This window comes from Kazachstania africana, chromosome 1 (assembly GCF_000304475.1).
Source record: "Kazachstania africana CBS 2517 chromosome 1, complete genome".
In the NCBI taxonomy this organism is placed as follows: domain Eukaryota; kingdom Fungi; phylum Ascomycota; class Saccharomycetes; order Saccharomycetales; family Saccharomycetaceae; genus Kazachstania; species Kazachstania africana.
Window position 1 is genome coordinate 1,710,961 of NC_018940.1, and position 27,870 is coordinate 1,738,830.

The 27,870-nt window shown below is 36.6% G+C and overlaps 13 protein-coding genes across 13 annotated transcripts; 10 read left to right on the forward strand and 3 right to left on the reverse strand.

Annotated features, from left to right (window-relative positions):
* Nucleotides 1–85: 85 nt before the first annotated feature.
* VNX1 (calcium/hydrogen antiporter) lies at nt 86–2,986 on the reverse strand (the record flags this gene model as incomplete). The annotated part of the gene is made up of 1 exon (XM_003955374.1): nt 86–2,986. The coding sequence occupies one exon, from the start codon at nt 2,984–2,986 to the stop codon at nt 86–88; it is 2,901 nt and encodes a 966-aa protein (XP_003955423.1).
* Nucleotides 2,987–4,616: 1,630 nt separating this feature from the next.
* Nucleotides 4,617–5,171, forward strand: KAFR0A08550 (KRE1 domain-containing protein; the record flags this gene model as incomplete). The annotated part of the gene is made up of 1 exon (XM_003955375.1): nt 4,617–5,171. One exon carries the CDS (start codon nt 4,617–4,619, stop codon nt 5,169–5,171), a length of 555 nt encoding a protein of 184 aa, XP_003955424.1.
* Nucleotides 5,172–6,088: 917 nt separating this feature from the next.
* On the forward strand, nt 6,089–6,604 carry KAFR0A08560 (KRE1 domain-containing protein; the record flags this gene model as incomplete). Its single annotated transcript, XM_003955376.1, has 1 exon — nt 6,089–6,604. One exon carries the CDS (start codon nt 6,089–6,091, stop codon nt 6,602–6,604), a length of 516 nt encoding a protein of 171 aa, XP_003955425.1.
* Nucleotides 6,605–7,251: 647 nt separating this feature from the next.
* Nucleotides 7,252–7,719, forward strand: KAFR0A08570 (KRE1 domain-containing protein; the record flags this gene model as incomplete). Its single annotated transcript, XM_003955377.1, has 1 exon — nt 7,252–7,719. One exon carries the CDS (start codon nt 7,252–7,254, stop codon nt 7,717–7,719), a length of 468 nt encoding a protein of 155 aa, XP_003955426.1.
* Nucleotides 7,720–8,097: 378 nt separating this feature from the next.
* Nucleotides 8,098–10,848, forward strand: FIG4 (phosphatidylinositol-3,5-bisphosphate 5-phosphatase; the record flags this gene model as incomplete). Its single annotated transcript, XM_003955378.1, has 1 exon — nt 8,098–10,848. The coding sequence occupies one exon, from the start codon at nt 8,098–8,100 to the stop codon at nt 10,846–10,848; it is 2,751 nt and encodes a 916-aa protein (XP_003955427.1).
* A 599-nt stretch (nt 10,849–11,447) lies between these two features.
* On the forward strand, nt 11,448–12,443 carry PFA3 (palmitoyltransferase PFA3; the record flags this gene model as incomplete). The annotated part of the gene is made up of 1 exon (XM_003955379.1): nt 11,448–12,443. One exon carries the CDS (start codon nt 11,448–11,450, stop codon nt 12,441–12,443), a length of 996 nt encoding a protein of 331 aa, XP_003955428.1.
* A 277-nt stretch (nt 12,444–12,720) lies between these two features.
* Nucleotides 12,721–15,096, reverse strand: EGT2 (Egt2p; the record flags this gene model as incomplete). The annotated part of the gene is made up of 1 exon (XM_003955380.1): nt 12,721–15,096. The coding sequence occupies one exon, from the start codon at nt 15,094–15,096 to the stop codon at nt 12,721–12,723; it is 2,376 nt and encodes a 791-aa protein (XP_003955429.1).
* Nucleotides 15,097–16,175: 1,079 nt separating this feature from the next.
* Nucleotides 16,176–16,613, forward strand: MDJ2 (Mdj2p; the record flags this gene model as incomplete). The annotated part of the gene is made up of 1 exon (XM_003955381.1): nt 16,176–16,613. One exon carries the CDS (start codon nt 16,176–16,178, stop codon nt 16,611–16,613), a length of 438 nt encoding a protein of 145 aa, XP_003955430.1.
* A 127-nt stretch (nt 16,614–16,740) lies between these two features.
* Nucleotides 16,741–19,890, forward strand: PEX6 (AAA family ATPase peroxin 6; the record flags this gene model as incomplete). The annotated part of the gene is made up of 1 exon (XM_003955382.1): nt 16,741–19,890. One exon carries the CDS (start codon nt 16,741–16,743, stop codon nt 19,888–19,890), a length of 3,150 nt encoding a protein of 1,049 aa, XP_003955431.1.
* Nucleotides 19,891–20,116: 226 nt separating this feature from the next.
* Nucleotides 20,117–21,418, forward strand: RPD3 (histone deacetylase RPD3; the record flags this gene model as incomplete). Its single annotated transcript, XM_003955383.1, has 1 exon — nt 20,117–21,418. The coding sequence occupies one exon, from the start codon at nt 20,117–20,119 to the stop codon at nt 21,416–21,418; it is 1,302 nt and encodes a 433-aa protein (XP_003955432.1).
* Nucleotides 21,419–21,628: 210 nt separating this feature from the next.
* RIB4 (lumazine synthase RIB4) lies at nt 21,629–22,138 on the forward strand (the record flags this gene model as incomplete). The annotated part of the gene is made up of 1 exon (XM_003955384.1): nt 21,629–22,138. One exon carries the CDS (start codon nt 21,629–21,631, stop codon nt 22,136–22,138), a length of 510 nt encoding a protein of 169 aa, XP_003955433.1.
* Nucleotides 22,139–22,181: 43 nt separating this feature from the next.
* NOP8 (Nop8p) lies at nt 22,182–23,600 on the reverse strand (the record flags this gene model as incomplete). The annotated part of the gene is made up of 1 exon (XM_003955385.1): nt 22,182–23,600. The coding sequence occupies one exon, from the start codon at nt 23,598–23,600 to the stop codon at nt 22,182–22,184; it is 1,419 nt and encodes a 472-aa protein (XP_003955434.1).
* Nucleotides 23,601–24,505: 905 nt separating this feature from the next.
* Nucleotides 24,506–27,793, forward strand: CTR9 (Ctr9p; the record flags this gene model as incomplete). Its single annotated transcript, XM_003955386.1, has 1 exon — nt 24,506–27,793. The coding sequence occupies one exon, from the start codon at nt 24,506–24,508 to the stop codon at nt 27,791–27,793; it is 3,288 nt and encodes a 1,095-aa protein (XP_003955435.1).
* Nucleotides 27,794–27,870: the final 77 nt, after the last annotated feature.

Consider the following 27,870-nt stretch of genomic DNA (forward strand, 5'->3'; position numbering starts at 1 on the left):
AATGAATAATGCTTTGAAAAATGCCTGATATGTACAAAATGTTATAAATTATATATAGAAAAGATGTGAAAATGCTCTATGCTACTTATTCCATGACGTCTTGTAAAAAGAATCCCAGAATTAAAATAAAATACATTAATATCAAAACAGAACCTTTGAAGTAATTTGATTTTCCTTCTGCATAAAGATACGTGAAAATGAAAATGCTCGAAACTGTTGCAATTAGATCCCATCTGGGGAAAACTAACGGGAACATTTGCATTCTAATATCAATATTTTCTGGTATCATATTCCAAGTGTAAAATATGGAAAATAGGACTAAAGCCGGAAGTTGTAATAAACATACTTGAAGAGCATAAGCAGAGCCAATTTCCATGGACAATGCAACATTACCATGCATAGCAAAGGAAATGGCATTCAAAAATTCAGTAGTATTTGGGACTAATGCAAAGATAGTTAACCCTAAAAATTTTGGCTTTATTGATGGTATATCTTCCAGCACAGAATCTACACAAGAAACCAAAATTTCGGCAATCACAGCATAGAGTAGCGTTGCCAACAGCAATATTTGAGTGGATTTCGCCCTTGACCAGTTTGGTGCATCATGACCACCATTACTATCATCTTCCTCATTTACAGTGACACCATTCACATGTGTACTTATTGGATGTAAATCTAGTGAATTATCTTCTACAGTCATAACTGATTCCTTTGGCTGTTCAATTAACGGCAGCTGCCAGATCATCTTTGCATGCGTCCTCAAAGTGAACCACAATCCGATGGCATATGCCATAAAAAGGACAACAGCGCAAGATACGGACATAGGCTGGATTATATTTGTGAACAATTTATTATGCGTTAATGGGGGGCGAGTAAATGAACATTCTTGACTCGACAATGTCTTGAAAACTGTACTTATATTGACCGAATTTACCGTTTGTTCATCCCCACAAACCACTTTATAGTCCCCATGAATTTCGTAAATTGTTGTTGGGACAAACATAACGATCATAGAGAAGATTAGTAATGCAGAATTAACACCAGCACTTGCTGGGTTATATCTTTGAGTTTTCCTGTACAAAGCACCACCACACATAGATAAACCAGGTAAAAGCAATACTGCGCCCAATATAGAACCAATCATAGAGCCCTCTACTAGAAGGCCTTTACTTTGCTTTAAGGCCACACAATAAAGGAAAACTTCTACAACAGTCGAAAAAAATGCATTGATGGCAGCACCAAGACCCATTGAAGTCTGTGCAGAGATGGATGCTACGGCTTGTCCAATGTAAAAGGCCAAAGGAACAATTGACGCCAAACACAGAATGAAAATAGTCGATTCATTGGTGAACCAAACATCAATGCCCCAGAAATGCTTCAACAGATAGAAATCAAGGATCGTGAAAAACACCAGTAATATTAGATTTACCACGATAACGTTTGTACCATCAACAGTGAATTTGTAGTAGTGCCAACCTGCAGCACGGAATGTACACAATAATATATTCCTAGTATCATCAGTATCGTCAGTGTCGCTTGTAATTGTGGTTATTTTATTATTACAAGAAAGGTCTCCTGTGTTATTAATAGAGGATGAAATATTTTTGTTTTTGTTTGTATTTCTGATGTGCTTAAAACCCAAAGCTAGGGGATGTCTCCTACAATGATACATTAGATTCCACAGTATGTTACTCATTGGAATGGTGAAAACAATTAACCAAGTCAGTAGCGCCAATAGTAGAACTAATGGCTCTACAATCAAGTGGAAAAGGATATAAAATAAGAATCTTCCTATAGTCCATTCACCTCTCCCAAAGTAACGTCTTTGCTGAAAACCTGACTCCTGTTGTTCCGAAGAATTGCCAGCAAAGTTCGTTCTTTCCTGATTTGTCATATATTCCTGAATTGATCCATATGATGGATGATGCAAGCCATTATTGCTATTTGGCGAGTCGGGTATGAGGGTCTGAGATTGATGGAAGAATAATCTGTTACTATACGAGGTAACCCACTTATAGAACTGCTGTACTGTTATACCCTCGTCCTTATCTTCCTGTAAATAGTGCTCGTCAGAGTTTAAAAAGACTACTTTCCCAAAAGGCCATAGCAAATATTTAGCCATTCTCAAAAATACGATTGAATATTCTCTTGAAGACTTGGTAAACAACCCTAACACAACAACAAGAGAACCTGCAGCAGCAAATAGGACGTAGAGCAATACACCGCATGTCATGGCCCAAATAACGTTACTGATATGCACCAACGGTGTTATTGTTTTCAATTTAGTTTCATGAATATCTTCTGCAGCGGCTTTTTGAACGGATCTTTGTTTCTTATACAAGGCAGGCTTCCAGATTCTTATACCAAACGGGTGTGTCTTGTTTATAGCATCTTGTCTCACTCTCAAAGTATACGATGCCAGCGATGAAGTAGTAGATGCATTATCAGGCTCATTTTCTAAATCATTATCGACACTAAAACGGGTATCTTCAGGATTCAGTTCTCCAAGGAGCAATTCATTGTTGGAATTAAGGCGTGGTGATCCATTGTGAGTGAGGAACCGATCACATTCAGCCGGTGATGATGGCAACTCAGCCTGAATGAAGTCTGGCGTGGAAATAACCGGAACTTTTGAAGAGCTCCTATTACCTGAAGGATGTATTTTTAAATTCGGTCTTGATTGCATGGGTGATATTGTATTCTTAATTGAATTTTTCAAATCTGGGTTTGATGGAGCATTGATGACTTCGTTAGCATTTGTATGAATTAAATTTTCATCATCTGGTATGGGACTAAAAGTGTTTGAAGTTGCTATATTGAGGGAATTTTTGGAGGATTTGGTCTTGAACGGATATCTAGCGCCATCTTGTAAGGATTCTAGATACCGAATATCATCTTGAACTTCTCTTGGATCGTCATCCACACTAAAGACACGGTGGGAGTAAGATTGTTGGTCTTGATTATTCCTGATCTTTCTGCTTGACATCTGTCAACTAGCTGAAGCAAAGATCTATGGTGGTAACACGATTACTGTTAATAGACTATTTAAATCAAAGTTTACTCTAAATATAAATTATATAGTTGGATTACATATACTTGTATGTTTTTATCATTGCCATAAAGGGAAACTGGGAGTTCCACCTTCCAAAAAGAGTAAAGTAGGTGATTATACAATGATTAGGGTTCCGAGCGAAAATTAAATTAGGTCTGAAGTGAGGGCTGAAAAATATACCGAATAAAATATGACCTTCGATTTTGAGGACGGGTAACGACAGGATTTCCTTCCCCTGCACATTCTCGGGAAAACGCCATAGAGCCAACTTGCACGTATCTTTTACTGGCTTGCCTGATATAGGAACGAACGCGTTTCTATTGAAGTTCTTTCTGGAAGAGAGGATCAAGTAGCTCCGCGGTTAACGCTAGGAAACCTTTAACAAACAAGAGGTTTGACTAAAGGAAGGAAATACTTAGAACAGCCCATATTCATTCATACCGTACTTACCTGCTGTGAAGCCGCTGAGTTTCCTCGGTATGTTTACTTAACAGTACTCGTATTTCGAGAACTAGGCCCAATTATCACCTTATAATAAAACAATGGATTACCTGTGCATACCCACAATTTGGCAGTATGACGCCAATTGAAACCTTGTCGACTACTGCGATATCTGGCAGAAAGAAGAAACTTTAAATCATTTTCTAAGTAGCACACCAAGAATAATAAACATTTCAACTTACTCGGAAAAAATTGACTACCTTGTCGCTTTGTCTACAATGTATTCGAAGTAACGTCGCATGTCGGCAGAGAGTAATAAGCGAATAACACAAGTTAGTGCTACCATACTTTAATTGTTATGACATAATATTAAAAATGGAACTGCTGTTGTGAGACTACGAACTTTCAGTTGAAAGGGATTTCCCCCTTGTGTATATTAGCGAATTCAAGAACATAGATAGTCTAAGTTTTGAGATAAACAGATATTGAGAGGACCAAGAACGGAGTGTCAATAATGACAAAACAGAAGGCAAAACTAAGCACAGAAAGGAACAAGAGCATCACGTGACAAACGGTTCGAGACTTCAAGAGTAATCCGGGTAATAGAGTCGATTTTTTCTTCTTTTTCGATTTTCTCTTTCCCCTTCTGAAATTATCTGAGCAGACCTCGGACAACGAGATCTAACACAAACGTACGTACTTCAGAAAAGCTTCGCAGAAGAATAAATCCAGATGCGTAAAGGAGCCCCTCCTAATTTGGAACCGCCAGGTATATCTGATGTCCGAATAAAGAATACGACTTCCCTTCAAGGAAATACAGTTACAGATTTTTCTTTCTTTGGGCTGCCTTGAAAGTACGGTTTTGAGTCCCCTGAGAGATGAAGGAGAGGGAAAGGCGGAAGAACCCTATTGAGATTGGTGTCCGCCGGGGGTGAGGAAGAAAAAGACAGAGAACCTAGACGGAGAGTCTCCCTATCAGACCAATCCTTTCTTTTCAGACTTCAGAAAAGGGAAATTTTAGCAATTAAGGTTGTGTGCGTGTATATGTCTCTGAGTCTAGTTATTAGGAAGTTCGTCGAGAAAGAACGGTAATCGTCGTCTGTAGACTTTTCATTTCTATAAAATGAACCTCGTTGACTTTCAACTTTTGTATGAAATACACTATACTCTTGGAATAACAGTAGTAACGTACAGGTTAACAATGAGAATAATACCAAAGATAATATCGCTTTGTTTATTATTCACACAGCTCGTGCAAAGTGCAACAACAGCAAGTACGGATGAAACCACTTCAACAATAGATAGACCGGATCCCTCCACAAAAGTAAGATCTGTAGTCACCTCCATCTCAGTAGACAGTTACTTCACTGTGACAGAGGGCACTACTAAGACCTACACTTCTCTCAGAGACCCGACCTCCATTTATGTCACTATAACGACCGAAGGTGTAACACTAGTTGTCCAGACTACTTACGGTCAGGCCTTCAGCAGTCAATACACAGCAGTCGCAACCCCTTCATCTGGATCTATAGGCTTAGGTACTATCGAAGGTACAGTAGGCGTTGTCAAACCGGCAATGTACTATACGGTTACTAATAACGATGCCACTCATGCTTTTAATTCCAATCTTGCTGGAGTTATTGGGAGTATGATTGCGTTTATCACATTTCTCATATGAAGATAGAAAGGATAAGAAACTCAAGGACACTAAACAAACTGTTTGTAACATACATACATTATTTATAATATCAAGATGAATATTCACAAATTTCTTTTTAAAGAACGAAATACCAGTATTCTCACCTGTCCGTAACTAATATCAGAAGCTGCGTGAATTTTTGTTGCACCCGATACCATAACGTTACAATACAGTTCCATCACATTCAACATCAAAGAGTTATTTATTCGTATACGTTACTACCAATTCCATTTTGAGTAAAAAAAAAAATTTTAGCAGTAAAAAAAAATGCTGCTATTTCACACTAAAACGCAATTACTCCCGATTTTCCCCCCTTTCGTTTCGTTTTTGCATTCACACATTGTCATTCCAAGAATGTTTCGCTCCTTCCTCATCGCTACTAACGTTGCCATTTTCAAGTCACTTTTTTACTGTTTTAAGTAGTTTCTACAAACTCATGATGGCGAGCTCAACGGAACAATAGCTTGTTCCGTCGTTTATTGCCCATGTAGCTGCAAAAGGGCTCTACCCGTTTGCGTATACTCATAGTATATGCTTCTGCAAGTGTCTCGGGCCTGCCGTCTCGACATGGCAATCAGACCTCGTGTTTGCACTGCTTTCTTGGCCTTTTCAAACCATCAGGTGCCAACAATTTTTTAAATAAAGGCTTGGCAAAAAATGGCCAGTTCGATAAGTAAAATTACGTACAAATGCATAGCGCGCCGTCAAAAACCGGCGTTCTTCCATCGTGAATAGTGGGAGGAAAAAGAAAAATTCGAACTGATCAATCGATTGTTCATCCTCGAAGTGCCAACTTTGCATTTCTTAGCAACAAAATTCCAAGTCACTTTTAACAAGAAAGTTAACGAGCTCACATTTCAATCAAGAAAACAAGAAAGACAACAACAACGGTCCCGATGAAGTTCACGATAGCTTTTCTTTGGACACTACTGTTACGTTACACAGTCGCATCGACTACTTCAAGCTCGACATATGATTCAGTAACAAGCTCTTCCAACGGTGAATCATCATCATTGTCCTGGATTTCTAGACCTGATCCTTCCACTGCATTCACATCTCTTCCTAAATCTGCCGTCACAACTTTGTCCATCGATTCAATGTATACTATCACGGAAGGTACCACTAAGACTTACACCTCCTCCAGATCAGCAACAAGCATATGGGTTACTGTAGTCTCTGCAGGTGTCACCATTACAGTACAAACTACATTTGCTCAAAGATTCAGCTCTCAATACACTGCTGTTGCTAGTCCATCTTCTGGATCCGTAGGTTTAGGTTCCATTTCTGGCAGTGTCGGATACGTTAAGAGCACCTTAGAATACACCATTACAGACGGGGCCAATGGCATGAGACTATTGAACAGTGGCTCTGCTGTTGGATTGATTGCCATGTTCATTACCTTGTTTATTTAGAAGCTCTTAGACTCATCCTCCAACTATCTCTTAGGAGTTCCTTTCTCCTAATCATATCTTCATGAATATTCTATGTATCCAATGTGATAAATTCACACATATAACAGTATAAATTAGTTTGAAATATATATTTTTAAAAAAGTTATTGCTTAAAAATTGCAAACTGAAGCCAACCATTTCCAATTCAACAATTGAAACATTCTTTTTTTAGAAACTTATATATAGTTCGTAAAAAGAATACCAAAACCCTCAAAAGGTACGCACATAAAGATGTCTTAAGGATCATTTTAAACCCTCGTAAAACCTTTGTGTCATTGCTGCAAAACTGGAAGCATCCATTGCCTTCTTCCGATGCGTCAATTTTTTTGCAGGATAAAAATAGAAGTGTCAGTATACAAACAGTTACTTTATATCGTTAAATAGTAGTATCATACGATCCACCGCCCTTTACGGTATCGTTAGTCGTCATCAAACCCGAAAGTATCTGTACTTACTGTCCTTATAAATAATCACATATCGTTGGAAGTCAGCTTGCTTTCCTTTTCTTGGAGTCATAATATGTGGCCATATCTTTTTTGTATAAAATCAGATACTAACTCTGCTTGGTGACGTTGAAACCAAATCCATCAGTACTTTACTAATACAAAATGAAACTCTCATTAATTTTATCATATTTATTCATATTCCCCATTTCTTTGGTATATACTTCATCTATTGAACCCACAACGTCGAGAGAAAGACCAGACCCATCAACTGCATTCACGCCACCCCCAAAAGTCCCAGTAACAACTCTTTCAGTTGACAGTTACTATACCTACACAGATGGCACGACAACATATACATCCTTGAGGGAAGCCACCGATATTTGGGTCACTATAACGAGTAATGGTGTAGTATTTACCACATCTACCACATATATACAGAGATTCAGTAGTCAATATACTTCGATCGCCACACCGTCAGCAGGCAGTATTGGGTTAGGTACCATTTCTGGCACAGTAGGTATTGTAAGAGAGCCATTACAATTAACTATATCCAATGCGGCTGTCAACAAACTTTCACATTCAGGTAAATTATTTGGCCTGTTAACTCTACTCTTAACATGGTTTATTTAAACGAACCAAAAAGCATCCATGTACAGATAAGTAGAAGATCTAGTATATATTTTATAGAGACTAATCGAACTTCAGGTACGATTTTTTCAATATGTTTTACTTTATGGTGTGAAGAAGGCTTAGGCAACGAGTCAATACAAATTATTCTAGGAGGTGGAAAGTCAATAGGATTGTCTTAAATGAAAGTTAGAAACTTCACAATGGTAATGTTCGGAGAAATGTGTTCTCGTCATACAGACTCTTTGCGCACGTGACATAAACTTCTTTTAAATTCGTATGCGAACGGCAATACTGTATCAAGGCCCATCCATATATAGAAACCTGTATACACAGCAATTGGGAAAGAAATTGCACTTGGATACTCATCATTAACATGCCATGAGTTCAAGTACACCCCCTCCACCAGTACTGACTGAAGACATAGGCAGCGCTGATAACAATGTGAAGATTAACGATAATGAGGGGAGCACAACAAGTCTGAATAGTAATAATAATAATAATATTCCTAAAATCCATCCATTGGCAATAAGTCCAGATAAACAAAGAAAAACTACTAAATTTGTGTTAAGCAAATATACTATCTATCAAACTAAAGAAAGAATGTACATTGTTGGTTCAAATAAGAGGGAAACAATGTTTCGAATACTGGAAATTGACTTAACTGTACCGCAAGATGAACTAAGCTTACTCGAAGACAATGTCTTTTTTACTAGAAGTGAAATTATGGAGGTTCTATCTGGACTCGAAGAGGCAAGCGAAGAAGGATTGCGTAAAATACTAACCTGCTATGGTTTGTTAGGGTTCATAAAGTTCACCGGCTGCTACTATCTGCTCGTAGTTACCAAATATAGCCAGGTAGCCGTTATTGGAGGGCACTCGTGCTATCATATCGATGGAACAGATTTGGTTCCTTTATCTAACAATTATAAAGTGCCAGATAAATATTCGATTGAAGCGAAACTGATGTTAACCTGCCAAAATTTGGATCTTTCGAAGACGTTTTACTTCAGTTACACTTATGATCTAACAAATAACTTACAAACCAATATATTAAGAGAGAAGCTAAAAGCAGTGGGAAAGGATGATATTTCAATTCCGATTGGTATTCCAAATTATAACGAAATGTACATATGGAATAATTATTTATTAGAGCCAATTTTCAAATGTTTTAACGCCGTTTATGACTGGTTTCAGTGCATTATACATGGCTTTATTGATCAAGTTAATGTGTCAGTGATGAGTAAGAGTGTTTACATTACTTTAATTGCAAGAAGGTCTCATCATTTTGCTGGAGCACGTTTCCTGAAAAGAGGTGTAAATAATCAAGGTTTTGTGGCTAATGAAGTGGAAACAGAACAAATCGTCTCTGATATGATCCTTACCTCTTTTCACAAACCAGGAAACGGTTACTTTGATAATGATTGTTACACTTCTTTTGTTCAACACAGAGGGTCAATTCCCTTATACTGGACCCAAGAGGCTTCAAACTTGACTGGGAAACCACCAATCGAAATTAATGTGAGAGACCCTTATTTTGCACCAGCAGCGCTACATTTTGATAAGTTATTTCAAAGATATGGTGGTGGTAATATTCAAGTCTTGAATCTTATAAAAACAAAAGAAAAGAAGCCAAGAGAGACAAAACTGCTGAAAGAATTCGAGCAATGCATAGCTTATTTGAACAAATTTCTACCCGTCAATATGCAAATAGAATATATTTCATGGGATATGAGCAAGGCTTCTAAGCAAGATGATCATGGTCAGGGAGTAATAGAGTTTTTAGAGAAATATGCGTTAGATTCAGTAACAAAAACTGGTATTTTTCATAATGGGGCGAATTTTAAGACGACAAAGATTCAGGAAGGTATTTGTAGAAGCAATTGTATTGATTGTTTAGATAGGACAAATGCTGCACAATTTGTCATAGGCAAAAGAGCTTTGGGTATGCAACTCAAGGAGTTGAGCATTATCGATGACAGCTTTTTAGAATATGATTCAGATATCGTAAATATACTCACGGAATTATTTCATGATTTAGGTGATACAATCGCTTTGCAATATAGTGGCTCGCATTTAGTAAACACAATGGCGACATATAGAAAGATTAATCAGTGGAGTTCTCATTCAAGAGATATGATTGAAAGTATTAAAAGATTTTATAGTAATTCATTCATGGACGCTCAACGACAAGATGCTATCAATCTGTTTTTGGGTCATTATATTTGGCAGGAAGGTTCCCCCTCTTTATGGGAAATGAATACAGATTTTTATCTTCATAATGATTATCCTGAAGATAGACCCAAAAGGAGTTATACACATTGGTGGAATGATTACCACATAAAAAACCTCAAAAAGCTGATGAAAGAAGAAATAGTCGATAAATCAAATGACGTAACTCTCAGAAGTACTATAGAGAATGTTAAGGGTTACCCTGGTGCCTTTGACAATTATTGGAATGAGTACTATGTGCCAAGAAGTTTGACTTGGTTTCAAGACTTATTTGCATACAACATGAATTCGACGAGAAGGTATCACGGAAATAAGAAACGGGGAGAAGAATCATCAATTTTCAAGGCTAGAAAGCCAAGTTGGTTGAACAAAAAACTGAAATCAATATTAAAGGAATATGAATACGGACAGTCGACTACAGGAAAGGCCAACAATGCAGACAGAGATATGAAGCCTACAAAATTATCCCTGAATGATGAACTACTATTGAGCACATCTCTGCTTGAAAAATTTACAAACTCAAGATCAATCTTATCTGATAAAATGGGTTTGGTCTCAAATAACTGCTTTCCTATCTTTTCAGAACAAGGGTCTTTCAGTGATTTAGATTTCCCAAACACATCATGCATGGAATACCTAGAAAACGATACAGCTATACATGGCAAACCATGCTTACTTGATGACCCAGATACCGTGATAAGAGGTAATGTATCATCCAGAAACTATTTTAACGGTGCATCTCCCGACACGGATTTTTATGCAAAGCTTGAAAGTGACCTCACCACACCATTAGATAACTATAATAAATATTTTGATATGTCTCCAGAGGTAAATGATGCTGATATGAAGCTTTATAACGATAGCATGGAGAAGGTGTCCAACAGTCTGGTATTCCTATGAAAACGATGTGTTGATGCCATAACATGGCGAAAGACACGAATAAAGGGGAAGGTTATTTTGATATGTCCATTGATAACACCGATCCGCTCTCAAGATATTTGATCGAGTATATCTTTGAAGACAAATTCCATTTCAATATCGTCCATCTGTTTTGATTTTTCAATTGTACCAACTACTTCATCAGAACTAAGATACATTTAACGAAGTTTTTACTGTAAATACAAAAAAAACAACTATTGCAATGGCAGGACGAAGCTGACGCCAATAATAGCACCTCAATCGCACGTACATCTCACCGACATAAGAAAATTTATATAGTTGCGGCTGGCTTTTTTTTCTACACCTTTCTTCATTAACTCTATCATATAAACTACTTTTATAATATTTAGATATTAAAGTTCAAGTCATAGTGTCTATATTCCAGCATATCCAGCAATGAAACGCTTGGCTCATTGTGTCTCTTAGTGACGCTTTAAGTTAGGTGATATGAAATTTTCAAAATGCGTTCGAATATCCGTCATGAGCAAAAAAAACCTAACCATCTCTAGCACGGTCTAATTACAGCACTGTGACATCTCGAGTACAATACGCCAATAGTGATGTATAATGGCTGGTCTATTAGTTCTACTTTCCCTAAATGTGTGACAATCTTCATTTATGTATGGACAGCGTATATCTCAATCACTAGAGTTAAAGTCGTGCCCTTTGAGTTACTATTAGTGCTAATCATATGCACAGTATCCTTAGGTATATACACTTATTCTGAAGTGATATCGGTTGGACCTGGGAGTCCTATTGATTTTCCAGATTTAGCTATCAAGAACTTACATGACGTTGAAATGGGAGCTGAATTACCACCGGAGTATTTAACGTCGAGGTCTTTAACAATGAAACATGATGGTAGATTTCGTATCTGTCAGACATGCATGTTCTGGAAACCTGACAGGTGCCACCATTGCTCTTCGTGCAACAGATGCATTTTAAAAATGGACCACCATTGTCCATGGTTTGCTGAATGTATTGGTTTCAAAAACCAAAAATACTTCATCCAATTTTTATTTTATTGTACTAGCTACTCGATAATTGTCCTCTTTGTCACATCCATCCAAATATATCACTGGTTTCGCAGTACGTCATATGAGTACGAGTTTATTGATTTTAAACTCCTAACCGTTTGGCTCTTGGCGATTGTTATCTTTATTTCATTAGTTCTTTTTACTGGATTTAGTGTATTTCAATTACTGGGAAACCAGACCACCATTGAACTATACGCATATAGAAGATACAAAGCAGAATTAAATATAATAGGCGATTTAGATGGCTCAGAAAATATCAATATATTTGATTTAGGGTCTCGTTACGAAAACTGGAAAGATGTGATGGGAAATAGCTGGTTAGAATGGCTATTACCAATCGAAACTTATAAATCAAAAAGAAGTAAAAATACATTGGACGAAAAAGGACTATTTTTTGCTGTTAATTTGGGTATCAATGGAAGACTTTTGAATAATATCGGCCTGCAAGATAGACTTTTCAGAAGGCTAGCTGCAAGACCCTCAACAGAATCAACACGGCCATTTATCGAAGATTTTTAAATATACTTATTTTGTTTTCATGATATTATGTAAGTTCTACTATCCCAATGATCTCATTTTCAGTATTAAATTGTGTTCTAGCATTCCTGCTTTATAGATTAATTAAACTTACTTTTTCACATATTTAAAAATATAAAGGAACTGTTGTAAAGAAAGAATTTATTGAAACATTATATAAATTGTCAGATGGAATGAAACGAAAACTGTTCATTTCTTCTGAATGCTATATCAAATTAAAATGCAAGTGAATGATAAAATATCAAATGAGAAAACCCCATTAGAATAATAAAGTTAGGAGCCCAACAAAAACTACAGATACACCGGCTTTTAGTTTATCAGCAGATGCCTCATATAGTTGTATGGTACCTGTTGTATGTACTGATGAGGATGTGGAACTTAGTTTTATTGAACTTGTGACTAAGCTTGAAGAACTTGTTATTAAATTAAAGGTAGCAGTTTTGGTGGCTGCCTCTGTAAAATGACCATTTATGGTTGTAGTATTTTCTTGTTGAATAGAAGTAGCAATGGCTGATCCGCCCAAAAACTCAGTGTATGAAGTGACTTGTGCAGCATAAGAAACGGTAGCATTACTCAAATGTGTTTCAATACGTGATTCTGGGTCAGAATTTATGGATGAGAAGCCTAACAGTGATGCATACGCGGTAACACGAGCATCTTCGGTGACAGTTGCCTTATTGGCCCCGGTAATTGTAGTACCGTAAGAGTCCCTTGGAGACGAAATAACAGAACCACCTAAATTAGAAGTGTACGTAACTACTTGGGCAGTAGATGTGACAGTAGCTTCGCCAACTTCGGTAATGACAGATGTAGCATTAGAAGTAAATGCAGTATTCAAGGGAGAGCCACCTAATAGATAATCGTAGGTAGTAACATCAGCTCCGAAACTTATCGTTGTTTCAACTGCACCTGAGGAAACCTGGGTTACTTCATTACCTGATTGGTTATCGCTTGTAGCTGTCTTGATCGTAGATCCTCCTAATAAAGAATCGTATATTGAAACGTCAGCTCCTAAACTTATTGTCGTTTCGACTGCACCTGAAGAAACTCGGGTTACTTCATTACCTGATTGATTACCGTTTGTAGCCGTCTTGATCACAGAGCCTCCCAACAAAGAATCGTATGTTGTAACGTCAGCTCCAATAGTTAAAGTGGATTCTATTTCTCCCATAATAGTCTCGCTTGAAAAAATTGCAGCGGCATTGGAGGTACTAGGAGTGGTAGTAACCGGAGCACTTGAACTTAAAGTACCGACGGCAACATATTCACCAATTTCTGTAATGATTGCACCCTCCGTGGTAGTAATTATTGTATAGGATTCTAAAGTACCGTTAACATAGATCTCATTTTCGTTGTTAGAAGATAGACTGCTTTGGGAATTTGTAGCCGTAGCCTGAGCAGGACTCGTATCTGAAGAAGTAACAGTTTGATAGTAAGATTCATTTGTACTAACCTTGGTAGATAGGATGGAGGTCTGCGCTTGTGAGCTAGATGTAGTGTTTTTGTTAACGGAAGAAACACTTTGAACCGAGATTTTACTGGTAGAAGTTGGAACACTTGATACTGAAGAGATTATACTACTTTGGGATAAACTGCTTATTCTTGATGTTGAGATTGCAGATCCTATTGAACTGGATGAAATAATGGAAGAAGAGGAAGATTCAACCGTAGTGGTTACTGATGAAACATCTTCGATATTAGCTTCACTTTCACTGAAGAGTTGAGAAACTTCAGAAATTAACGTGCCTCTTTTTTGTAGAGTGCTGCCAGCATTTGTGTATGAGAAGGTAGCTAAGTTGGTTATAGAACTTTCTGAAAGAACATCAGAATAGTAAGTGATACGGATATATTGACCACCGCTAATTTGGGTACTTATTGAGCAACTAATCTTGGCAGAGGACGATCCATCATCAACGGCAGTTAGGGTGGAAAATTTAGTTGGATTATTAAAGGCATCCATAGCTGTAACGATTTCAAAAGTTGTTAATTCTGTATTGAACTCATAGTCGCCATTATTTGATTCAGCTTCGAAGGCGAAGGACTCGGCAACCATCGATAGTGGGACATCGGCAGTGAACCAAGCAGTATTATTTTCACTAAAAATGCCACCATTAGTAGATACAGACTCGATATCCTTGGCGATATAGGAGATAGTTGAGTCAAAAACATTTCCAGAAGACACGTTGAATTCATAAGTGATATCTTTTGGAGAAGTGATCAATTCTTTGGCATCGGAAGTTAGTTTAGCCAAAAAGTTGAAACTAGCAATACCAGCTTCTTCTACATTATCGTTAACAGAAACAGTGAAGATATTCGAATTATTGTTGTATACGGTACCAACAACAGCTGAATTATAGAGTAAATCGAAGGATTCGGAAGGAAAGGATGTAAAAGCATCTGGGACGGACATATAAATATCTGAACTATTACCTTGTGGAACAGAAACTTGAGCCTCAATTAAAAACCAGTGGCTTGGATCAGAACAGTTTACATCATTTGTGTAAGAATCAACCAGTTTGATTGATGAAAAAGTAGCATTGTTAGTAGTGATTGAGCTTGAAGTATTTGTGTAAGCAGCAAAAGTATAACCAATAAAGGCAGATGCCCCTATAAGCAACTTGTTTATGGAAATCATTTGGTACAAGGTTGTGTTTCAATAACTTTAGTTTGCGTAATTGAACTCTTAGAAGAAAATAAGAAAAAAGCTAAGATTATAAAGTCTCACCCCGTCTCCCTTTTATATGACATTATTCCTTAAGCCAGCTTTCCAACGTTGTGCTAGCAATGCCTTGAAAAAGCAAGAAGTATGAGATTTTCTCACATCAAAAATGCTATTATGCATCTCTTAAGCAAGCATAGGCAATAGGAAGTTGCTAGCTTAGCTTTCATTACAGAGGCAATTGAAGGTTAGCCACAATGAAGTGTAGAAAAATCAGTCGCAGTACAGTCTCTGTGTCGCTATTACCAGCAGCTGGTTTAATATCACCTGTATTTTAAAAATCGCCTGGCTGCGCTCTGCTGGTATCGAGCTAATTAATTTCTTGGCATCGCGGGATCTGATTTTCATGCGGGCCAGAGAAAATGATGGAGGGAATCGCCCAAAGCATCGGGTTCAAGGCACCAATTGATAGTAGTGGTAAAATCGCAAACGCTGCTGGTTAAGGTATAGCTGAATGTTAAGTTGATGCTATCTATTAAGTGGGGCGTACATGACTGGGAATACGCTAAACTTAACAGGGGTACAATGGTATTCGATTTTAACTTTTTTCTGAACTTGCGCTTTGACAACTTCCTTGATGGGAGTAACAGTGGCAGCCATCTTAATTACCCAGAAAAAATGGCCTTGGCTAGGTTCTTGAAAGGGAGTTTCCATTAATGACCACCTCTCTAAACTACTTCTGGCAATTGGCGTATATCCTATTAAAGAGGACACCCAACAGACCAGTAGGCCAGCCTTGCATCTTGTTCATAATCTTGCCTATACGCCCTTGCATAGCATACACTCTACATTTTTCCTGGCCATTTGTATGACACCAGTATTATATGCTATTTCACAGTTCTCTTAGCATCCCAGATACAGGTACGTACTGCCGGTAGAATTCGTTCTATTATACATATCCTATCGTTTTTTAGTCCACGCATAAATTTATTGTAAATGTGAAAATATGCAGTATAACAAACTAGATTAACACTCAAAGATATCAGGATCGCTCCATGGTTTTGCCCTTAGTTATTGGTGTAGGGGTAACAGTGGTAGCAATATCTGTGAGGGCTGGGGCTCAAGCATGGTCTGTTTATAAGACATTGACGCCTATTGCAATAGCTAGGTTGAATAACATTAAAATAAGGGACGATTCATATTTCCATAAAGATTTGAGGTTCCTATCGAGTCGAATAGACCTCAAGTCGAAAACAGCACTGGAACAATACGAAGGTGGTTTCCATGAGAAGATGAATGAATCAGAAGCTCTACTGATCTTGAACATCTCACCGCATGAAATCAAAATGCTTAATGAATCTCTTCTGAAGAGGAAACACAGACAGGCATTAGTGAATAACCATCCAGATAAAGGTGGAAGCCCATATGTTGCTGCAAAAGTTAACGAAGCCAGAGATCTAATTAGAAAGAGCGTCTTAATACGAAGAGAGTGAGAAACACCTGTACATCACAACATATAGACATTCATTTATATATATTTAGTATGAATTCCGATCGAGACTGATAAAAAGGTCGTTCTAGTGCTTGGAAGCATGAGAACCTTGAACTTGAAGCAATCGCATGAAGGTATCTTTACAATTTAACTACGATGAAGCCTCTGAACACTGTGAACTATCCACTGATTTGCTTGAAGCAAAATCAGAAGGAAAGCAGCAGAGTACGAACTCTATCTTTGCAACCATAGGAATTCCAAACTATGCCCATCTCAAAAAGCAGATATTGGTAAATTGTGAAGTCAATAAGGAATTGCCAGAGAGAACAATCAAGCTTGCCTCAAGACTTCTTAATGTGAGCACTGCAGCTCCTACAATAGACTACTGTTACATACAAGTTTCAGAGGAGAAACCTCCGACATTAGATAGTATAACCCTTCTATTAAATACAAAATTATATGATAAGTTGGTTACATTATCTACAGATTATGAGCGCCTAGAATTCTTTTCACTGAAGTACAATATCAGAAACTTAAAAACGGTTATTCACAATGGTGATCTGATTTCAGAAGGTTGGTGTGGCATTTTGGACTGCCAGCCGTTTAATGAAGGCCAGATAGATTTTTCAAAGACAGAGACAATATTTGTCAGGGATGATGAAGGCTTCCTTAGAAAAAATAAGTCAATCCCTGTGAATTCATTAGACAGCAGTCGAAATAAATACCCAATCAAATGTTTAAAGTACCCGGTTCCTTCTGACTTGATCATACCAAAACCAGACACGCGTGAGGATGATACCTTCTTTATTTTTGCTGATACGGCTATTTTATTAAATGTTGATATTACTAGTGGCTCTTTGATATTACTTGAAGATGAATCCGGTCATACGACCCCCGCGAAACTATTTGTTTTACTTACTCCTAATTCATACGATAAATCAACCTTATACGCACATCCAAGATTGTTATCAAAATTTTCTAGTAGCAGCTACCTTTCGATAAAAAGGTATAATGCCCTTAGTAACGAAAATTCGATAAGAAGTGAAAGTTTGAACGTTGCCAGTTCAGTTTCAATAGCAAGAATTGGAGGCTGGTATCAGTCACAAAAGATTTATCAAGAAATAATTATGCACAATCTTAGGACTTTTTTCATGAACAAAGAGAGAATAGTTAAAGTTGGAGATCTATTGCCTATTGCCTTTGATTCTTCAGCATCGCACTTATTTAATGAGGGAATGGGCGATTGTCCAATAACGCAATACAATGATGCTTTAGTATGGTTTCGTATTGAAAATATAGCACTAAGTGCAAATGAAGAAAATGCTACTCTCAATGAAGTAAGTGATGCCGATCAAGCAGTCGAAGTCCCTCTGAATGGAATGTTTTTGATAAATCCAGGTATGGGAACAAAACTAATAACATCGAACATGGTCAAAGAGAAGATTATCCCTACCAAAGCTCATGACATTCTTTCATATTATGATATCCGTAGGCCTTTCTCTTACGACTTTGAAATATTTCCATATGCTGATAGTTTAGTGAATATTGTTGATTCCGCCATAAAAAATATTACCGCTGATTTTCCAATAAATACTTCTATTCTATTGTACTCATCAACTCCTTATACGGGGAAGAGAATGTTAGTGGATTTTTTGTCCTCCTGGTTAGGGCTATCCCTAATTCAAATTGACTGTTTCGATCTAAGTGCATCTGTAGGTTCCTTAGATTCTGTAATTAAGATTATTGGGTATCTCAAAAGTAAATTAGAGAACATTCTGCCGTATGTTAATGGTTCAATAGTATACATTTCTCACTTAGACACGATCCTTTCTCAGCATGATCCCAATCAAGATCCAGATAGTTCGAAACTTTCCAGAATATTTGAAATCGAATTCAATAAATTGATTGGCGGCTTCGCGGAAAAATATGAAAGTGTTATATTTATTGCATCTGTTAGTGATATTGATGATATCCCAGTTAGCATAAGGTCACAGTTTAAATTTGAAATAGAAGTTCCTATACCGAATGAAGCACAGAGGAGAGAGATTTTTAAATGGCATCTCGGCATTAATGTGCTTAATATTAACAGTTCAAAAAGTGATTTTGTATTCTCCACTGGCAAAGATGTTTCTTTAGATACGTTGGCCATACATTCTGCTGGGTTAAATGCTTCAGATATAAACTCTATCATTCAAAGCACAAAAGCAGATGTTTTATCGCAACATATTGCAGAGAAGCAAAGCAGTCAAGCATGGTTCAAAAAAAAACTTATAATCAGCATGCCAGATCTAAGTAGAGCAATTGCTAAGGCAAGAGATGAATTTTCATTATCGATTGGTGCTCCAAAGATCCCAAACGTTACGTGGGCAGATATTGGTGGTGTTGAACAAATAAAAGGTGAAATAATGGATACTATTGATATACCATTGAAGCATCCTGAACTTTTTGCATCTGGGGTACAAAAAAGAAGTGGTATTCTATTCTATGGCCCTCCTGGCACTGGTAAAACACTTATGGCCAAGGCAATAGCAACAAATTTTTCTTTGAACTTTTTTAGTGTGAAAGGACCTGAACTTTTAAATATGTATATTGGTGAATCAGAAGCCAATGTCAGAAAGGTTTTTCAGAGGGCAAGAGATGCAAGGCCATGCATCATTTTCTTCGATGAAATTGATTCTGTGGCCCCCAAAAGAGGGAACCAAGGTGATTCTGGAGGTGTTATGGATCGTATCGTGTCGCAGTTGTTAGCTGAACTAGATAGTATGAGTAGTGAAGAAGGGGAGGGTGTTTTTGTTATCGGCGCAACAAATAGGCCTGATTTGTTGGACGAGGCTTTGTTAAGACCTGGCAGATTTGATAAACTGTTATACCTAGGTATATCAGACACCGTAGAAAAGCAATTAAATATTTTGAAAGCACTGACGAGAAAGTTTAACATGGACTCGGATGTCAATTTGGCCAAACTAGCCAAAATATGTCCATTTAATTATACTGGTGCGGATTTTTATGCATTGTGCTCCGATGCTATGCTAAACGCCATGACGAGAATTGCAAAAGAAATAGATGAAAAACTTAAACAGTATAATGAGCATAGAATGGATATAGGTGAAGGCAAGGTATCATTAAAATATTGGTTCGACAGAGTGTCGTCGGAAGAAGATACCAGGGTAGCAGTAAAAATGGAGGATTTTTTGAAAGCGCAGAGAGAGCTCACCCCTAGCGTTTCACAGGATGAATTAGATCATTATTTGGCAGTAAAGGAAAACTTCGAATCATGAAGGTATGTACTTGTTAATAATAAAAATTTGTTTCATACTTCTTGCTTTAACAGCCTGATATAGCGATTATTTTCTTACCCGGTTGACTATATAAGTCTTTTGCATTTCAGAGGAATACGAAAAAAAGAAAGACATCAAAATCTCACACAGTTCAGTTTAATAAACAGCTATTTCTTATCGTTAGTAGTAGAATTCGGTAAACTTTTGCTACAATTGAGGTGAGATAATGGTGTATGAAGCAAAGCCTTTTGATCCTATTGCGGTGAAGCCCAACGAAAAGAAAAGGGTGGCGTACTTTTATGATGCAGATGTAGGAAACTACGCATATGGTGCAGGCCATCCAATGAAGCCACATAGAATAAGAATGACACATTCATTGATTATGAACTATGGACTTTACAAGAAGATGGAGATATATAGAGCTAAGCCAGCTACAAAACAGGAGATGTGTCAATTTCACACCGATGAATATATTGACTTCTTATCTCGTGTAACTCCAGATAATCTGGATATGTTCAAAAAAGAAAGTGTCAAATTTAATGTGGGTGATGATTGCCCTGTCTTCGACGGTCTCTATGAATATTGTAGTATTTCAGGAGGTGGTTCGATGGAAGGTGCAGCTAGACTAAATAGAGGTAAATGTGATATTGCAATTAATTATGCTGGTGGTTTGCATCATGCTAAAAAATCAGAAGCTTCCGGATTCTGTTATTTAAATGATATTGTTCTTGGTATTATTGAATTACTGAGGTATCATCCAAGAGTCCTTTATATCGATATTGATGTCCATCATGGTGATGGTGTAGAGGAAGCGTTTTATACTACAGATCGTGTTATGACTTGTTCATTCCACAAATATGGTGAATTCTTCCCTGGTACTGGTGAACTAAGGGATATTGGTGTTGGAAAAGGTAAAAATTACGCCGTGAATGTGCCTTTAAGAGATGGTATTGATGATGCTACATACAAATCAGTATTTGAGCCAGTTATCGGAAAAATAATGGAATGGTATCAACCGTCTGCCGTTGTTTTACAATGTGGTGGTGATTCTCTTTCTGGTGATCGTCTAGGTTGTTTTAATCTATCCATGCAAGGTCATGCAAACTGTGTCAATTACGTCAAATCCTTTAATATTCCAATGATGGTCGTAGGAGGTGGTGGTTATACAATGAGAAATGTTGCAAGAACATGGTGTTTTGAGACTGGGTTATTGAATAACGTAGTATTAGATGAGGAATTGCCATATAATGATTATTACGAATATTATGGCCCCGACTATAAATTGAATGTAAGACCCTCAAATATGTTTAATGTGAATACTCCGGAGTACCTAGATAGCATTTTAACGTCAATTTTTAGTAACTTAGAAAATACGAAATATGCTCCTAGTGTTCAATTGAACAATGTACCAAAGGATCCGGAAGATCTCGGTGATGTTGATGAGGATACAGCAGAGGCCATGGACACCAAGGGCGGATCACAATTTGCAAGAGATCAAGAAATAGAAAAGGAAAACGAGTTTTATTAGTCAATTTTTGTAATTTTAATTGTAAATAATATTAGTACATGATCAGATATGAAATTTCGTTGTATTTGTAATACATTTCTCGATGTTTTTCCGTTAGGCAATTTTTGATTGTTAAATATTCGGTAAGGCAAACAATTTTTGACACGCAAAAATCCACTGAACAGTTCAGATTCAAGATAGTCAAATAAAGCATTTATAACTGTTGTAATAATGGCTGTCAAAGGTTTAGGACAAATTGATCAAGTATATGATGGATCCAAATTAAGAATTGGTATTATCCATGCACGTTGGAATAGAGTTATCATCGATGCTTTAGTGAAAGGTGCTATTGAAAGAATGAAGTCCTTGGGTGTTAAGGAAGAAAATATTGTTTTAGAAACTGTTCCAGGTTCTTATGAACTTCCATGGGGTACTAAGAGACTCGTAGACAGACAAAAGAAGTTAGGACAGCCATTAGATGCTGTTATCCCAATTGGTGTCTTAATCAAAGGTAGTACCATGCATTTTGAATACATATCTGATTCTACCACTAGTGCTTTGATGAACTTACAAGAAAAGGTCGACATGCCCGTTATTTTTGGTTTATTGACTTGTTTGACTGAAGAACAGGCTTTCGCCAGAGCTGGTATCGATGAAGCTAAATCTATGCACAATCATGGTGAAGACTGGGGTGCCGCTGCCGTTGAAATGTCATGTAAATTTGGTGCTAATGCCTTCTGAGATATTTAAACCTTTTATTTAATGATTTATATACATTTCGATTTTAAATTAATATTACATTATTATCTTTTGCTTTCCTCTTTCTAATCTGTCTTAAAGCATCTCTTTTCTTATTTTTCATTTCCTTCATCCAAATACCTCTATTTTCCCAGAATTCATCTTCCCAATTATCGAGAATATTATTATTAGTTCTCTTAATTTTGCTTAATTGAGTTTGACCAACTAAGAAAGGTGAATTGAAATGTGGGAAAAATAGATGGTTCTTAGATTCTGGATTATTCTCTCTGATTGCTTCAGGCTCCCTTTCCATTATATCAGCAATTTGAGTTTCAGGAATGGTTTTAGATTCATCAATGTCATCATTTTTCTCATCCATCAGTTTAAAGGACGCTGCGGTGGTATCAATTTGTTCTGGATTAAACAATGATCTCAATGTTTCAGTGTTGCTTGTAGTACTTTCTTTGATTTGGGTCGTTTCGGCATTCGAGAAGCCAAAAGTTGGCATAGGTTCATCTTCTCCCCCTTCTTCATCTTTTGCATCATCTTGCATATTGTACTCTTGATGGGTAGTGGAAACGTTTTGTGCCTCTAAGTATGACTTCTGCTCATTCATTCCTACAGTATCTTCTTCATGATCAGAGAAACCAAAAGCCTCCGCTTCATCAGAGTCTACCACTGCTACTGATTTGTCAAAATCGAATCTAGATAATAAATCGGTTAAAACATCGTTATTCTTTTGCTTTTCTTCTTCAGATAGATGTTCTTCATCTTCGATATTGGTACCTTCATTTGATATAGTTAAAGTGGAGTTCTTATTCTCTTTATTAGGGAATTTTATCGAGTTCACTGACCTGGAATAATCTAAACGATCAACAATATGATCGTACCCGTTACGCCATTTACCCCCAACAAACTTATAAACCAAGTCCATCAGTTCTTTATTCTTTTCATATCCCCAAAGTTTTGTCTTGTAACATTTGTAAACTTTTAGAGAACCATTGACATTGACTCTGAAAGTCATACTTTTCAAGTGAAACTTTCGCCTTGGTGTCTTTCTAATCCTACCACTCAGTACCTGCCTTCTATCAGTCCAACTCATATTTATATTTTTCATCTTTTTATAAAATTCCCAATTTTTTTGTTCAATGAACTTCTGTTTCTTTTCATTCTCAACTTTATCTTTCTCCAGTTGACTTTCCCAGTTTGACTCCCAGCTTGGTTTAGCCAAATCGATCTTGAGTTGATTACCTTTGAACTTCATATTATTAAATGTACTTTTCAGTTTTTGGAAATCCTTCTCATCATTGAAGGACATATTTAAATAGGCAAAATTTGAATGTTTTTCGAATGAATCATCTTTACAAGATCCAAACTTCTGGAAACGAGAATGTAGGAACGCTAGAGAATCATCCAAGTTCTCATTCAGGTTACCGACAAATATACGTTTCGCAATACTGCCCATGGTTTGATTTCTTGGTTGACTACAGTAAGTGTCTAATCTTAGAGCTATAATTACATCAAGTTTTTTTTTTGCACTACCTCATCTCATCGCTGAAATTTTTCAGATTCTGGTAAACCCATACCGCGCACTGGAGAGCCAACACTATAACTGCAGTCAATACCAGTTAAACTCTAATCATTTCGATATATCTAGTAATGCATGGTTGCTCGTAGCAATTGGATTACGCGCCATTGTTGCAATTCTGAAGTTTCGGTGCCCTCTCTTGCTTTTCGCTAGATAAAAAAGCTGCTACTCGATCAATCGCTGTAGCTAGTAGCACTTTGTCCAATAGGCACTGTTTACGCATGGGGAAAACGAGTGTACCAGATTGAAATGAAGGAATTTTCCAAAATGTTGCCTACCGATAGGAGGAATATGCGTTATTTAAGATTTTGTCATTAAGGCACTCTAATTCAGAACTTATAAATTATCCTCCTTCCAAAGAATTCAGCAAGAACAAGACATTAATATTGCTAAATCCAACGAGATTCGAAGTATTCCTCAGAAATCATCCATGAACTTTTATAAACCAGATGTATGAGTGACCAAACTGGTCAATTTTTGACACCAACCGTCGAAAACAGGAAGAATGAGTCTCCCAGAACACTCTAAAACCAAGCAAATCAATAAATTTCCTGATTATGAACATTCCCAAACCAATGGCTGCAAAGTATGAAAGTTCCAGAATACAAGCACAATTTGACAGTTTATTATGTGATGCCGACGCTCGTACTGTATGACTTCGAGTCGCACTTTTTGAAATCTCTCTTCCGAAATGAAAGAAAAAAACTTGGTTCAAGCTGAAATATACTGGTGAACAGCAATAAACAGGAAGACATCCGACTGAACAACGAGTACTGTTGATCATGGAAGACCCCAATACTGCCACTGAAAGTGCATACCCTTCCATGGAATGGCCAACCTCTTTGGATATTCCACTGAAGGCCTCTGAAGAATTAGTTAGTATTGACTTGGAAACCGATTTACCTGATAGCCCAAGCGATCTAAGAACTCTTCTAGTAGAAGAAAACTCGGATAAAGAACATTGGTTAAGTATTGCAATTGCATACTGCAATCAAAATAAAGTTATTGAAGGTATTCAATTGATAACTATGGCACTGGAAGTTTTCAGTCAAAGTAGCCAGGCTTCTTTACATACATTCTTAACATGGGCATATTTGAAATTAGCCAAACAGAATGAAGTCTCAAATCCAAAATTGAGGCAAGAAAACTTATCGAACGCGGAAAATCATTTAAAAGAAGCAATTACATTAGATCCTACTTGGGTTGGAAATATGTTGGCAACTGTTGAGTTGTACTATCAAAAAGGTCACTATGACAAAGCCTTAGAGACTTCTGATTTGTTCATGAAGAGTATTCAGGCAGAAGATCGTAGAACAGGTAAACAATCAAAGCTCAATTGTCTTTTCCTTTTAATGAGAGCAAAATTATTGTATCAAAAGAAAAACTACACCGCAAGTTTGAAACTCTTTCAAGAATTGTTGGTGTCAAACCCGGTCCTGAGACCTGATTCGAGAATAGGTATTGGCTTATGTTTTTGGCATCTTAAAGATTATAATATGGCAATTAAGTCATGGGAAAGATCCTTAGAGATAAACAATAAAAATAACGTTGCATCTATACTGGTCATCTTAGGCAACTACCATAAGTCGTTAACCAACTCTGAAAATGATGAACAGTTCAAAGAGAATTTCACAAAAACATTGACAGACTTGAATTCTTTATTCGTGGATGGTTCACATAATAAAGAAAATCCTGCACTTCTGACATTGTTACAAAGTTATTATTATTTTAAAGCTGATTATCAAAAAGTTGTGGATATTTTTAACACAAAGATTGGGCCAAAAAAATCAAGTACAATAGACTCAATTTTATCGGAATCCACATTTTGGACCGGTAGGGCATACTATGCTTTAAATGATTATCGTAGGGCGTTCTCATTCTTCCAAGAAAGTTTGAAGAAAAATGAAGATAACCTATTGGCTAGATTCGGTGTTGGACAATCACAAATAAAAACAAATTTGGTTGAAGAAAGTATTTTGACTTTCGAGAATCTATATAAGACCAATGAAAATATCCAAGAACTCAATTACGTTTTAGGACTGCTTTACTCAGCAAAATGTTTGAACCATGACAATGCTACTTCATCTTCTATTCCAAATGACACAGACAATTACATTTCAGGTAAAGAACAACAGAAATTGATTAATAAATCAATTCAGTATTTGGAGAAATATATAAAATTGACCAAAGCCAAAAAGAATCAACTAGTAGTACCACGTGCATACCTCGTCATTTCACAACTATATGAGCTACAAAATAACTACAAGCAATCTTTGGAATACCTTACAGATGCAATGAGTGAAATTACTTTTGTTAATGAAAAGAATGTATCACTCGAAGTTTTGAATAACCTAGCTTGTTTTTATTTCATCAACAACGATTTCGAGAAAGCTAACGAATACTTTAAAAAGGCGCAAGAAAGAGGCAGTAATGATGAAAGCTTGAAAATCACGCTAGATTTCAATATTGCAAGAACAATGGAATCGATAGGTGATATTAATAAATCTCGTTCCATATACGAAGATATCTCAACAAAACATCCGCACTATTTATCGGCAAAAATCAGAGATCTTTATACTAAATTTGTTAATGACAATATTGATATTGAAGATGATATGCTAAAATTGCAAAATGAAAATAAAGGTAACCTTGAATGCCGTGCATTTTATAGTTGGTATTTGAAAAATCAAGCAGATAAAGATGCCAGTAAAGAGACTGATCATAACAAAGACACATTGGTCAAATATGATTCACACGACCTCTATGCATTAATTTCATTAGCTAACCTATATTGTACAATCGCTAAAGATGCGAAGAAACACCCTAACCCTAAGGAACAAGAGAAATCTAAACACTCATACCTCAAAGCCATTCAATTGTATCAAAAAGTCTTGCAGGTGGATCCTTTAAACGTCTTTGCAGCACAAGGTATTGCAATCGTATTTGCTGAAAGTAAACGTCTGGGGGCAGCATTAGAAATCTTCAGAAAAGTGAGAGACTCTATCAACAATTTCGATGTTCATATTAACTGTGGTAACAGTTTATTAGAAATGCATGATTATCCAAAGGCTATAGAAACATATGAGTTTGTTTTAAACAAGTTCAATAATACCAGGGATAAAAAGGCGTACTTATTGAACCTCTTGGGTAAAGCATGGTATTCTAGAGGTATGAAAGACAAATCAATTGGCTTTTTACAAACATCTTTAAAAATTACAAAAGAAGCCATTGTTGAAGAAACATCTGAAGAGAATATGAGAAAAAATACCAAGTTCCTCAATACACTGAAATTTAATATAGTTCTATTGGAATTCCAAATTGCCGAAATGTTTAGAAGATCACATGTGAAGGATCGCACAGTAGCTGCTTTGAAAAATTCTATTAATGGGTTAGATGAGTCTATCAAAATCTTAAACGAAATAAAGGACTCAAAAGATTTTACCATTATATCGACCGAAGAATTAGAGCAACGTATCCAATTAGGTGAAACAACTATGAAAACCGCATTAGAACGTTGTTTAACTGAACAAAAAGAATATGAGACAACTCAAAATGAGAAATTAGCTCAGGCACTAAAATTGAAGAAAGAAAATGAAGAAAAAGAAAGACAAAGGATAGCTAAAGAGGAGGAAGAAAAACGTCTGAAATTGGAGAAACAAAAAGAAGAATACAATAGGTTACAAGATGAAGCTCAAAAACTAATACAAGAGCGGGAGTCTGCTATAGTGAATGAAGATGAAGTATCTGATGATAAAGAGTTTGAAGGTGGAGGAGATGGTGCCAAGAAGTCTGATAAGATAAATAAGCGTGCTACTAATAAAGAAGCTGGTGGTGAAAAGAAGAAAAGGAGAAAAACTAAGAAAACAGTTGGAGAAGGAAGAGATAATGAAGATGATGACGAAGAGGAAGAAGTTAAAGTTAAAAGTGGCAGAGGGAGGAAATCTGCATTATCTAGTGAATTCATTGAAGACTCCGATGACGAATTGGGAATAGAATCGAATGCGTCAGATGAAGAAGAGGAAGCTAAGGTTTCTGACGAAAATAATGACGATGATGACGGATTGTTTTAAGTCTTGTATTAATATAATTACGGTCAAATATCTAACTCTATATGTATATATAACAAAAAAACTGTAAGAAATGCAGT